This window comes from Glandiceps talaboti, chromosome 3 (assembly GCF_964340395.1).
Source record: "Glandiceps talaboti chromosome 3, keGlaTala1.1, whole genome shotgun sequence".
NCBI classification, from domain to species: domain Eukaryota; kingdom Metazoa; phylum Hemichordata; class Enteropneusta; family Spengelidae; genus Glandiceps; species Glandiceps talaboti.
In genome coordinates this window covers 28,971,845-28,986,374 of record NC_135551.1, presented here as the reverse complement: position 1 = coordinate 28,986,374, position 14,530 = coordinate 28,971,845, and the positions used below count along the sequence as shown (strand labels likewise).

Below are 14,530 nucleotides of genomic sequence, written 5' to 3'. Positions count from 1 at the left end.
GAAGAACAGAATGCAACACTAGTACTAGTCAATATTTCATCCCAAAAATTCACCAGCATTGCTGGATTGTCGATGTCATGAACGAAAGGGACGCCAATTTATCTTGTCTCCGTTTGATCTTAGCCATCCATGGTTAATATATTATGGACACCTGGGATAGTGGAGGCAATTATACCATGCAAATGTTTCTCGATCGCGTTATATGGTAATTAGTTGTGGGTCAAAGATACGTCACTTTTTATGCAGAACCTGACTTGGGAAACCCCTTTCCATTCGTATATGGATATATACTATTTACTGTTTTACATTTATGATGGTGACGTGACACTTTATAACTTCAAGCAGACGTGTGAAAATAGCAGGATTTTTCCATGTGTTCTTCATCCAGAAAACGGACACCAAAATAAAATTCTTTTTATCGATGGCAAAATAAAAAAATATTTTTCCGATCCGACCCACCCTAGTTTATGCCGCCAACCCTTTAACATTTTTTATAAACATTTAAAATAAAAAAGAAAAGAAATTCGTTGTATTTTTGTTATTTATATGCATGTATGTCTGTAAATATTTCATCAAACTATCACAGAAGAGGTATTCTGACAGACATTTCGTTTCGAGTCGAAGCAATATTTTTTTTCAAAAATAAAAACAATTAATTAAAAAGATAAAATAAATTGAAAGAAAGAAACTAAAACAATTATTGTATTATTCCTTTTATTGTCTCAAAATTTTAAAAGCTGTCTTAACTTCCCATTTGCTATGAATGTTTGTCAATTCAGACTGAAAATAAAAATGAAATAAGATTACCAATTATAATATTTTACGTCATCTATATTTCAATTGACCATAACATAGTATTTTACTATGTACCAATTATGCATTGAATACTAAACTACTGCCCATGGCATTGACACACAATAGGGAACTTGCAATCCAGACTGAGCATGCTCAGACACAAAGGACTATGGGATTATCTGTGGTTATCGTAATATCTTATCTGGAGTTACCGATGAAATAAACCACCCACACTGGTCAAGCTAAATATGAATTGATCATTCGTGGTTATAAACAATTTAATAACATTGTTTACAATACTAACTGATTAGTATTTATTATCACATTTCCCATGATGCAACATTCAACATGGCGGGTTCGCAAGTTCCCTATTACAACTACTTACAGTGAACTATTCCAAAGACAAAGTAAGTCAGTTTTCATTTGCAATAACGATTACTTGCTTATGAAGACGCCATTTCCTACTAATTTCTGCTGGTTGTGTTTTCTTAGTCTAATTTATGTACAACTGAGTTTTGAATTACAATGGCAGTTATCAAAATCAAAATCAAATGTCAGTTGTCAATCTGTAACACTGGACTTTTTGTTGTCAACATTTTTAGTCTAAGGCCACACAAAATGTTGATTGGTGTTTGCTGACAAATTCCATTCAGTAATCTTCATCATGTATGTATTAAATGGACCTCTTCAATGACATTTCAAAATTAAATTATTATGCAAATGATTTACTTACTAGGGAGCTTGCCATTCTGCACCGACACTAAACAGGGTGATGACGTTCATTGTATCTGTTACAAATCCCGTTCATTGATATATGACTTCCCGAAGCTTGATATATGTATATCGATTTGTTATCAAATTTCCTAATATGTTTCTTGTTGTTGTTGTTGTTGATGTTGTTGTTGTTGTTGAATTTTTCATTATCCATCAAGCTAAATACAAACATAACTTACTTCAATATACAGAACAACATATATTGTTGTAATGTGTTCCCAAACAACCTCTATGTCAAGATCACTGCAATAATTTAGTATGTTTTCACACACATGGTTTGATGAACTTCAAACAACCCAGAATAACACTGACATCTAAAACCTATTACATTCACTTGGTTCCTGATCTCACAAGCTTGCAAGGCTTGCATGAAATTGACAACACTAAAAAAAGACAGTGAGTCCATGTATTATTTCTAAATAATCATCCATCAACATGAATAAAAACATAGAGATAACCATCTCAAGTAATGGTGGTATTTAAGTCAATATAATACTTATCAAGTGATTGTGACATCATTATTATGACCAAAATACTAGATCCAACATCACTAAATTTAGGATGTTATCATGTTATCGTGTTATCGTGGACACATAGCATGTCTTCCACCATCTACAGGTACTTGTGCTCCAGTGATAAATGATGCTGCATCAGATGCTAGGAATGCTATAGTATTTGCTACTTCCTCTGGTTCTCCTGGTCTTCCTAATGCATGTGTAGTTTGGCATTTCTCTAGGAACTGGGAAATAAACCATCAGATGCTTATAAGTAATAAATATACTACACTAGGATTATTACATCAATTGAAGAATGCATTTGAAAATTTACTGAATGAATGTTTGAATATTTTCATTTCTTACAGTCAAATTTGTTCTTCTTCCTTTATAATACACAACTGCAGTTATGCATTTATATCTGTTTAAAGCATGGTGAAAGAGAAGGCTTAATTTTAATTATATACATGTCAAAAGTGAAGACAGTAACCAAAAGAGAATATACAGGAAAAGCAAAGTAGTAATCAAGCCATCTCTAGATCAGATTTTAATTTTAAACATCAATACACATATCAATATGATTTATAACAATTTAATTGTATCTTCTCACAACATAACACTTGAGAGTGACATTAAAAAAACTTCTAGATGTTCACGTCTACCAAGTGCAAAGGACATACAAATAAATACATACAAATGACACAAAAAAGTCTGCTAAGCTAAGTATCTTAAATAAAAAAGAAACTAAATGTAGAACACAGACACATATCATGTTTTAAGAAAATAAATTTCCTAGAAAGTAACCCTTCATTTGAACTGTTTTTATTACCTTTGCATAGGCTTCTTCATCCAGCCCTCCCCTCTTCTGTAATTCAGTTCTTGTTACACCAGGGCTATGGAATAATTGGGAAGGATATTAGACACAAGAATGGTGGGAAAAAAACGATGTTGGACATATTGGATTGAGGAAATGACTGGTTAAAAGTTATCATAATATTTAGCAACTGAAATTATAATATTTCAACCTTACACAAAGGTATGTATTGGAATTTAAATCGACATTGATGAGATCCTTCATGGAAATTTTCTGATTATTTTGGTGTCATTCTATGTGCACTATTTACATACATTGTCATTTCCAATGTATAATAATGAAATGATATATATATGTAGTACAACTCAAGCAGTACAAATATCGAACACTTAGTATTCTATCACAAACTTCTATTTGAATTGTCACACTAAAGAGTTAATTTTCAAAATAACTAGGCATTTACATCATACAGAAACACACGCTTGTCCAATTAAACATCAGCATCATGGAAACAAGTCTCTTACATTTAAACAAATACCCCCCCCCCCCCACTAATACCAATATATATTGGTGTCTGAAAGAAGGTCCTTTAAGTAGCTAACAATCTACCATTTCATGACATGATATATAGCAATGAGTCACAATGTGGGTGTCAGTGCTAGGCCTCTCCGCAAATGAACAAGGGTCATTCCTTTACAAATTTGCTGACAGATTATTGCAATAAATCCAGTCGCAAAAATAATGACAACTAGAGAAAGCTGGTATGGTATAATATATTGAAATATGTAAGCCATTTAAATATCAGTAGCAAATAAGTACAAAAACAGTTTGAATCTTCTAACTGTTCAAATAACTGCTTTCATTGAATGAACCAATCAAACTAATCATACAATTATAATCAAACTAAGGAGTACTTTTCCAAATTTGGGATATGGTTAGACCCCCTAACATGTGTTAATCTGTATATGTATAGTAGATATGAATTTATCATACTATAATGGAAGAGTTTTTGACAGATAAATTCATATTGCTGATGAGAATACTTACTTGACTGAATTAACTCGTACTTGGTGAGGTGCCAATTCTACAAACAGAAGAAGGGGACTTACAGCATTATATGACAAATAATAAAAAAATACTGCTTCTTAAATTGTATTGTAATACTCTTACAATCTAAATTGACAGACACATATTTATGCACAAATTACCCCTTGGAGTAGTGTGCACATACAAGACTATGATTAATACAACCCATAACACCAAAGTAAACTGTGTTCCCTATGTACAACAATCATTTATAGCATCCATATCAAGTACAACCCATAATACAAAAGTAAACTGTTTTCTGTATGTACAACACTCATTTATAGCATCCATATCAATTGTAAAAGTATACTGTTTCATTTGCTAATTGACCACATTACAAAGGCCACATGCTAGGCTTGTGAATAAACCAATTGAAACAGTATACTTTTACACTTGATATGGATGCTATAAATGAGTGTAACACATAGAGAAAGTGCCTTACTTCAGTGTTAGTTGTTGTAGTAGAGTTCTGATTTTCATAGTTAGTAGGACAACGGCAAATAAAAGGCTACAGTCATTCCTTAATATCATTTAACAGATTTGGTATTGGTAAAGCTTCATATATTGTCAAATGTGACCAATCAGTCAGCAAACCCACATGTAATTTTTTAACACTGTTAACTCTATTGGAAAATGATACACTGGCCTTGAAAACAAGATGTTGGATGACTAAATTCTGATCCTAGCCAGGGTTAATAATTGTAAAGTGCTTTGAGCACGACGTGGGAAAGCACTATATAAGAACCCAACATTATTATTATTATTATTATTATTAAATTCCTAATGGTTTAAACAGAGGACCAGGAATAAGCTTTCAAGGGGCAAATATGTCTTTTAAAATAAGACATTAGACATTCAATTTTCTGGAGGGGTTACAAAAAGACCAGGATCAAGTTTACATGTGAAAATGATATACTGGAGAAATTTCTGGAGGTCATCTAAGCCATATGGTACAGTAGATAATAAGTTTACCATACAAATAATAACATGAAATTAGATAGCACTTACCCAATGCAGTACACCTTGTAAACTGATCCACAGCACTCTTGGAAACACAATAAGCCAGAACGTTTGGAAACTATGAAGATGAAATGTATGCCAGATGTAATGTTTACAAACAAAACGTTACATATACACATTTCTAAAATAAACCAAAAAATCTAAGCAAATAAACATATTTGTTTTATACTGATTACAATATTATAATTTTTAACCAATGGGGTTGTGCTGATGACCAGTAATTAAAACAGTATACTTTTAAATTTAAACTGAATGCCAACGATAATGGCACACAGTGAAACTGCTTTACTTGGGTGATACAGTTTGTTGTAAATTTTCTGATGATTGTCAACAAGGACAAATCCAAAGCTGAATACTTTGAGAATTCTCTGTAACTTTGTAACTTTGCTAAATTATTCAATTAACAGTAATTGATACTTACCGCTCTCATTCCATTGACACTAGATATGTTAACAATGCTACCTTTTGTTTTTATCAGATGGGGTACAGCTAATGATGTCAGATAAAAGACTGATCTGTGAAATAAAAAAGAATAAAAAGTAAAAATTTGGTAAACTTGAAAACAAAATAAATGTACACGATGTTAATCATGAACATATGTTAACAATGTGCAAACTTAATACTTGGCTTACAGAATATAAAAAGTTGCCTATATTCACTTGGTAACTTTTTATCACTACATTGAGTATCTAGGAGTAGGGAGATTGTCCCCCGACTATACAAGGATTAACTTTAAATACCAATTGTTTTCTCATGACAACTTTCCTTCATCGATTATACAACACATAAATAGCACAACAGAAATGATGTGAATATAATTTCAAATGTAGAAAAAATACAGAAATACAAAAACGTCATTGAATATAAATGACCAATTGCAAATTTCAAACCTGGAATGTTGATTGTGGTGTTTATTGTTGTACAGTATTTTACCTCCAATTACAGGAGATAATACTTTTGTTTTGAAAACTTACCTAATATTGATATTCATCATTCTATCAAAACCTTCCAATGTTGTATTCTCAATACTTCCCATTTCTAATATACCCGCATTGTTTACCTAATTGAAAAAACGTACCCTTGTATCAATGGCAATTTTAAAGCGCACTTACAAATTATGTCACAGAATCATTCAATCAGTTTGCCTAACTGTGATGCTACACAACCAAATAAGTTGTTTGCTTATTCAGGTATCCTATCTCGTATTTGTTCCAAACTCAGAGTATAAATGACATGTATGTACCATGACTCTCTCCAGTGCAGGCACTGGAGAGATATTCTTTATTGATTTATATCACTATTTGCTTTTTTTTTATTAGTTTTTTTTTTTATATGTATTTTCTTGTAAATTCCTGGTGTATCTCTTTTATATGGGCCTTGAGCCTGATCCAAACAATAAATAAAAAACAAAACAAAAAAACAAAACCATTTACTGAGTATATTTTGGCTGAATCACAGCCTTCTTCAGTATATGTTTCAATGCCATAGAAGTAGAATAACAGCTAAGGAAGGCCGTTAGTGATTCTGTCAAAATAAACTAGGTAAATTATTTAAGCTCTCAGTTTGGAACTAATACAAGATATGATGCTACAGATGTAAATATCACAAGCAATGACTAAACATGTTTTATTCAGCATAATAACATTATGTCATTCTTGATATGATACAAAAACAACATACCACATGTTTAGATCTGGCCCAAATCCCTTTAAATTCCACAAAGTACTCAACATTTCTTATTGTGCAGTTGCATATCATCTGAAATGTCTGTTTACCTTTCTATTTACTTCAGGTAAAACTTTAGCCTTGTAGTACAACTGTTTAAAGTGCAGAGTTAGAAAACTAAAAAATACTTACCAGTACATCTAATCGACCAAATTGTTTCAATGTACTCTCAACAAGATTTTCTACATCACTTTCCTTTGTAACATCACCAGTGACAATCAATGGCTGAAAATGGAAAAGAGAAAATCCCCTTATATTCTAGATATGAAATAAGGAAGTCACAAAACACTGCTTTTAATGACGGGAAAGTCCAGTCAGACTTATAGTATTGATTTCTGTAACTTAATAATTTGGGGTGATAAATAAAACCTCGAAAACTTTTTCTTGTAAAGAAGTCCTGGCACTTGATGTATTGTGTTCAGTCACTTTGGGGATAAATGATATGGTACTCGGTACATACCTTACAACTTGTTTCTTCACATCTTTTTCCAGTCTTTTCTAAGTTCTCTACATTTCTTCCACTCAAAGCTAAATTAGCACCAAGCTTTGCAAACAAAACACTAGTGGCAGCTCCAATTCCAGAACTTGCACCTGAAATAAAAAAAAATAGCAAGAGGTCATGAACTACATGCAGACTCCTTAAAAGTAAAATGTTTATTGATATATGACAACTTCAATTTTTCACTAGGTGAATTGTAGGTATATGATGTGTGCAGGGCTTTACACAGGACTAATGCAATTAGAAATGTTTCCCGGTAAGTTGAAGTATGAAGGGCCATTGATTGTAACGTTATATGTCAATTGCAGTGCTACGTAAGAAATCATGATTTGGCAAAGTGTGTGAGAAGGAAGTTTATGTGACACAATGCATTGAACAAATCTTGTATATATACACTTGCTGTCAAAACACTGAATGTCTAGAACCTATAGGTGGAGGCTCACTATGAGCTCCTCTCTCTCCCATAGTTTGTACTCTATACATGAAACACAACAACTGGAAAAGAAAGCACCAGATCCTCAAGTATGGTGGTATAGGTAAGTGGATAACACACACACACACACACACACACACACACACACACACACACACTTCTTGCAGGGACCCTATGGTGTCCATGGTCTATACATACAGTACATCACAGATAAGTAACACGTGAGTACACGCAGTACGTAAAACCAGTTATAAATCCATGCTCAGACCACTAACTACTTTTAGTGGTCTGAGATCCATGGCATCTACTTTTCATCATTGTAGACGACCTTTGACCTCCATATAACCCGGACCATGTTCGCTGGTACGCCCCCGACTACTCAACATAATCTAAGATTATTGCAAAGGTTGTAATTGCTTTTATTGGTCAACAGTTAAAATAGAGAAACACTTATATTGTCTCTAGCTATCGATGCTGCATAAAGACATTCGCTATGGCCATTGGTAGCTTACCTGTAATAATAGCAACTTTTCCAGCGAGGGATATGGGAGCCGCCATCTTAAAAGTTCTCATCGACAACGCGCATGCGTTCAAAATTCTGGTAAGTTTTGATACTAGTTTTGATTTCGTGCACATGTATGTATTTGTCTCGGTTACACCCCCCCCCCCCCCCATGGATGTACTACTGAGTCAACATGGTTCAAACCACAGGAGTCCAGTAACCATTTAGAAACAAATAAAACAACCAAAATCAAGTAAACAAACAAAACAGCATAAATAGAACAAAGTATGAGTGAATAAATGAAAATACCATAAACACATGACTAACTAGCTATATAGCTTATATTACCTGTACATATACAAACGGGTATGTACACTAAACTATGTTAGGCTCCATCACTTAAATACTTTGTCGTCCTCGAATTTCCCCTTGGGGAAAACACCAAAACAAAACAAACACAGAAAAAAACCACAATGCATATGTCATGTAAAATTCACTTTACTTTCATTCTCTGTTTGTACCTAAATCTACAACACTGATGAAATATAAATGTCAAAATCAAAATTGTTTATTGTCTTAAAGAACTATTTAGATACATGTACAGTTATACTCCTTTTCGACTCTTCCCCATTGTTTTAACTGTGCTCTCAATTTCATTTAGTGGACACTTTTTTAGTTAACGGGACAGTTTTTACACAAACGGAAATTTAAAGTGTTCCATGACTGAAACAAGTCCGTATTTATAATTTCTATGGCGCTGTCCCCACTGTTACAGCAATGCAATCAACATGTGCTTCCCTGCCTAACACTGTGCTACCACGCCTTATGCACAGGAGCGTGTAATATTTCATAGATTGTTGTTTACTTATTGCTTAGAATGTCGTTTTCTTAGGAAAATATCATACGAATCTTGCTGCTACAAATGTATCAATCTCTATACTACGTCTCTTCCCCTTACATGTAGGAATATATATTAATCAAAAGGTTGTTATATTTAGTCTGTAGACCTGGAAAACAACAATCTATGAAATATTACACGCCCCTGTGGCCTTATGCACCTGTCATTCTGTAAATAAAGTGTCGGTGTGTTAAAAATCGCCCTTACCTCTGCTGGTCTCGAACACAGTACTTCTGAGTTCTCTACCTATCTATCCAAAGACATACTCTATAACCACTTCACTTCACCAAGTGACACTCCTATACTTTCTCCAAAAGTTTGAGAGAAAGTATGCATCCGAGTCAATGCAGATTCGAATTAAAGTATTGTTACTTCCTAGAATACGTCTGTTAAATGTATACAGCATGCAGCTTTCGGTGGACAGAGCGATGTAAAATTCAAAATATTTCTGGTTGCACAGATATTACGAAAGCTGACATATGATATAGGATTTGTTCATTGATGACTTGACAATGCGTATGTGCACCAGGGTTACGAACTACGGATGCGTAAATTGAAATATTGCTCGATTTGAGACTGTCATATTTTTTTAATTACAGAACGAGTCCTTGTCAGGTTCGTGGATTTCACACTAAACTTTTGGGGAAAATATCGGATTATTTGACCGAGATGTGCGGTATGAAATTTCTATAGTGATTTTTTTTTGTAATTAACATGATAATGGGTAAGAGGTTACATAACAGGCCTGTAGATAACAAGGTTGACTCAAGTTCTGGTGAAAAACCTAAACTTTGAACTCGTTGAATTCAAACTTCGTTACAACAGTACAGGTACGTTCTCGGCCATTTACTGTTCTTATTAGGACAGTTTTGGTTAACTCATAAGTTACCTTGTCGTCGGCTACGACTCGGACAATAGAACGGACGGGTTAACCAAAACTGTCCTAATACGAGAACCTGTACTATCGAAGTATCAATTATTCTGAAGATTTTTCGTATGATCTTTCTATTTACAATAGTATATTAAAAATACTGCCTTCTGCAGAAATTTTGAGGGTTTTTTCCCTTCAAAATCTACTGTCAGTACTGACAAACCTTCTCGCACACAGACGGAGGGCAAAAAAAGAAGAAAAGAAGAAAGAATTTAATTGGTGACACTTTACTATGTTTCTATATATGTAGAACTATATACTGTTCATGTGATGACCCTATAGTACTCTTGCACTAGTATATGAAAATTAGAGAAAGTTAGAACACATCGTTTTCTGTTTATTGTTGTAAGTGAGTATTTCACTTTGTGGTATTAATACAACGTCAACGAACTATAATTAGGCCTTGGCTCTATTATATCCTGTGCATAAGTTGTTATATATACGCGGCTTCGACTCAAACAGTGTCACCGACTTTCGTTGGTCGAAGTCGTTATATAGTCCAGTTCCAATTTCAGAAAAAAATAGTCTTGTCAGCATCTTGGGTAAAAACCAAAAGACAACTTTTCTTGGGTAATTTGATAGCGTTAAATCTAAAACATGTGCCTTCCAAGCGAAATTTTGGAATTTTACACCTCAAATTTGCATAATTTTGAATTTGGCAACGATTAAATAAGAAGAAATATCTTTGAGTAAAATACTTTGATAACGTCTTCACAATACCCTTTTCCTACTTTTGACTAAGATACAGTTTTGGAGCAATGAATCATGGGAAAAGTCGATACAACAGCCATGTTCAATCCTTTTGACAATTCTATTTTTTACTTTGTATGCAGTTTTACCTGTATGTTCTGTAGACTTCTGTTAAATGGCAATTTAAATAAATGTACAATGGTTTTCAAGGACGGTCATCAATCAAATTTGCCTCTATTAAACGGGGTTTATTGTTGATTGAATTAAACACAAGCAAAGCTACTTACATAATGTAGTCCAGATTCCAGAAATTGTTCGTCTGAAAAGGCCATGTATACAAAGGCATCGTCACGGTGTTAAAAGATGAAAGAAAACTATAAAATTGTGAGATTGTACCACTCAAAATTACATTACAACAGAACACAACACAACACAACACAACACAACACAACACAACACAACACAACCCACATAACACAACTCAGGTTTATTGTCTCCCGAATAGGCAATTCTTTGTGCCACAGCTGCAGTGAATGAAAAAATCAGACATAACAAATTAAAACAGAAACATTTCCACTTTAAAAAGAATATAATAACTACAACTGTAAACAAAATCAAGAAACAATCAATTTAATTAACATAGGGTATAATGCAAATAATGAATAGTGAGGGGTGTGGTAATACGGAGATAAATTACATTTTAGGATGAGCGTCTCATACTTTTCTAGATTTGCTGTGCTATTGAAACGTTGTTGTTCGGTTTTGTTGTTACGCAACGGAATGTCACTGTATGTACAAAGTTTTTTGACTTCAATATAGAGTACACGATGAAAATTACCAAAATATCCTGAATGGATATAATTTAGATCTGTGACCCGTAACACTATCATAATATTGGCTAATTATCGTTATACAAATTGAAAATATACAGAAGTGGTGAAAGTACACAACTTGGGGTGAACCTGTGCATGAAATACACACATTAGACAAAGTTCAATACTTATCAACAATAATATACATACATGTATTTACTCTACATTAAATAATCACAATCAATTAATTGTGTGTGGCGAAATGGTGAAATATATTCTTCTTCTTTATTACCTACTTATTAAATTTACATTTGTAGTCATAATAAATGATACATGTTTTGAGGTAGGTAAAAGGAGACCAGAAAAATAGCTACTTGCTAATCAAGTCCGTCTCCTTATACAAACTGTTCAGCTTAATTGTGTAACTTTCAGCATGCCTCGCCCCAAATTTACTTATATCTAGCTTAGTTGTGTAACATTCGGTATGATTCGAACCTCCTCCCCTCAAATTTCTTATTTCTAGCTTAGTTGTGCAAGATATATTACGTATGCCTCGCCCCCAAATTTCTTATTTATAGCTCATTTGTGTAACAATCGGTATGCCTTGCCCCCCCCCCCCCCAATTTCTCATTTCATGCTGCAATTCTTCGATCACATTTTTCGTAAAAAATTAACTACTGGTCGAATGCCCACATTACTTTACATACACCCATGGCTGCTATGAGAGTGGCAACTTGAGATATTCGCATGAACTCTACGGACAACAAATTCTAGTCTGTGGCTCAGCTCGTGGGATAGTCCACGGAATCATACTTGGAGCATTATAACGTCAAACTAACACTGATTTCATAGGATTTTATATCAACATTAACATCAAAGCATGAAAGAAAGGACTGTTGTTGACTGGTTAAAATGACAAGATTATACATCAGACCACACTCTACAGTGATCTGAGATTATACATATGTTTCCTCGGGGATTGTGGGTTACCAAACAATGTCCACACTGTTTATACGGGTAAATGCCTATGATTCAAGCGTTACCCCAGGGCTTAAGCCATGTCATTCACAAAAGAATGGTAGCAGCGAGGCTCTCAAATTAACTCATCTGTCGTATTATACACATTCAATGACATGTTAGTCATGTATTAATCAGTATCCAGTCTGATTTTCCAGTAGATAATAATGACGTGAACACTTTATATAAATTACTAAACTGTATTATTCTCTTGTGTCGGTTTACAATGTTTCCATACGATATTTCCAACCAATACGAAAATTGCAAGACAAATAACGACACTACCTGCCAATTCAATGGGTACTGGATGGTCACCACTGACAATGTATTGCAATGTGTAAGTCACTGGAAGTTCTACAGTGATTACAATCGACACTACAGCTGCCTTTTCATCACGTGAACTAAAGTTAAGGCAATAGGTCCCAATGGAAAGGAAAATACATAATGCCACGATATTCCATGCTATGTTAGGCGACATTGTCCATACTGAAGTTTGTACACCGCAGGCTATCAACATAGTACATAACAATGCAGTTAATAAACTCGCATAAAATGTCCTGGCATGAACGGATACTTCTTCGGCAAGTCCACGACTAATCAGCAAAACTGCCGCAAACATGACGCCAGAGACCAAGGCCAAACAATAACCCAGGATAATATGAAATGACGTGGAGTCTTCTTCCTTTGATCCAGAATCAAAAGATCCAAACAGAAAAATCGGATGTGTGATCAGCAGTACGCCAACTATACTTATAACAGAGGCTAACACTTGGGATAGAAGTAGAGGGTCTTTATAGAAAACCAAATCTCCAATAATACTGAAAAAGACAAAACATGCTATCTTGATTGCAGTAGCATTTCCTGCAATTGGAATCATAGCCACTGAAAATTTGACTGATATTGTTTGGAGACAATATATTATGCCAAAGCTTACAAGAAGGATGGTTTGTTTTACATCAGGGTACAGGAGTTGTACTTTTTGAAAGATAACCACTGGTAGAAATGCAATAAATACAGTTCCATATGCCAATACGTTTTGTTGAATTGGTGACACTCCGTTGCCTGAGATATAACTCGTTATGTAAATTGCTGTTCCGTAGGATAAGCCACAGGCTAAAGCAAGTAATACTCCCATAACTTGACGAAACCTCCTGTAGATCGAAGATAATCCGGTTCCAAATCTATCATTACTGTTGGACTGTGTATTACTCGCGTCTTGTGTGGAGAATAACCATCTAGATTCACTTAATTCAGGCTCCATGTTACCAGCAATGACCACAGTGATGACAGTCGTTTTCAGATATGGTTCAATGAACTTCACTGAAGTTTGACGTGTCTAAACGGAATTTGAGATCGGCTGTATGGACATGTTAATAGACAATGTTTATTGTTGTATATGAAATAGTCATCAAATGATGCTATTAATGGAATGATTAAGTCTGTTAAAAGGGGAAAAGGGGGAAGGCTGGTTTTATTTCATCTGCATTTCTACGTGTACAGAGACCCAGGAAAATATTTTCACTAAATCCGCATCGCGCGACCTCTCTAAAATACAACCTAGATCAAAGTTGTGTGGAAAGTACGTAGTGTACGCAACATCATTATAATTCATCCAATTGTAATTTTCCCATTCCCGCAAACCAGAGCTGTTATTTCTTCCGCTACACTTCGAAATAACGAGACTGTGCCGTAAAAGAGGCCGTGGTTTGCGACGATGAATTTTCCCCTTTGACTCTGTCGCTTTGTGGAAGTGTAATTGAAAGCATGTGTAACATGCATCAATGATAGTATTAGGCCCAGACAGAGTGTAATACTCACAGACATGTTTGTTTGGTGAATACATTGTTTTGAAAAACAATGTTAGACTTTGTGTTTGTTATCTGGCCAGGGATAACACTAAACTGTTTTTCGTATGGAAATTTTTATGTCTGGTAATTACCTTGACTGATTATCACTTTTATGAAGCACTGTTGTAGGTACACTCATGCAATAAATAAATAATACAAACTCACGAATAGGCACACAGGCCCTCAAATGAAC

General features: G+C 34.3%; 2 protein-coding genes across 3 annotated transcripts; both read right to left on the bottom strand.

Annotated features, from left to right (window-relative positions):
• Positions 1-1,819: 1,819 nt before the first annotated feature.
• Positions 1,820-8,207, bottom strand: LOC144432544 (3-oxoacyl-[acyl-carrier-protein] reductase FabG-like). Of its 2 annotated transcripts, none has more exons than XM_078120780.1 (9): positions 8,153-8,207; positions 7,169-7,299; positions 6,841-6,933; positions 5,958-6,043; positions 5,405-5,498; positions 4,972-5,041; positions 3,925-3,961; positions 2,893-2,956; positions 1,820-2,308 (listed from the first exon to the last, which is right to left on the bottom strand). In XM_078120780.1, the coding sequence occupies exons 1-9, from the start codon at positions 8,196-8,198 to the stop codon at positions 2,150-2,152; spliced, it is 780 nt and encodes a 259-aa protein (XP_077976906.1). In that variant the 5' UTR covers positions 8,199-8,207; the 3' UTR covers positions 1,820-2,149. The 2 variants fall into 2 exon arrangements, with proteins under 2 accessions (XP_077976906.1, XP_077976907.1); XM_078120781.1 differs by lacking the exon at positions 8,153-8,207 and adding an exon at positions 7,839-7,943.
• Positions 8,208-12,683: 4,476 nt separating this feature from the next.
• Positions 12,684-13,751, bottom strand: LOC144433359 (solute carrier family 35 member G2-like). Its single transcript, XM_078121665.1, has one exon. The coding sequence runs from the start codon at positions 13,749-13,751 to the stop codon at positions 12,684-12,686; it is 1,068 nt and encodes a 355-aa protein (XP_077977791.1).
• Positions 13,752-14,530: the final 779 nt, after the last annotated feature.

Coding starts and splice junctions, on each gene's coding strand:
- LOC144433359 (XM_078121665.1), bottom strand. CDS start 13,751: ATGGAGCCTGAATTAAGTGAATCTAGATGGTTATTCTCCACACAAGAC.
- LOC144432544 (XM_078120780.1), bottom strand. CDS start 8,198: ATGGCGGCTCCCATATCCCTCGCTGGAAAAGTTGCTATTATTACAG. Junction 6,934..7,168: donor GTGAAGAAACAAGTTGTAAG/GTATGTACCGAG, acceptor TTCCATTTTCAG/CCATTGATTGTCACTGGTGA. Junction 5,042..5,404: donor GTGTCAATGGAATGAGAGCG/GTAAGTATCAAT, acceptor TCATCTTCATAG/TTTCCAAACGTTCTGGCTTA.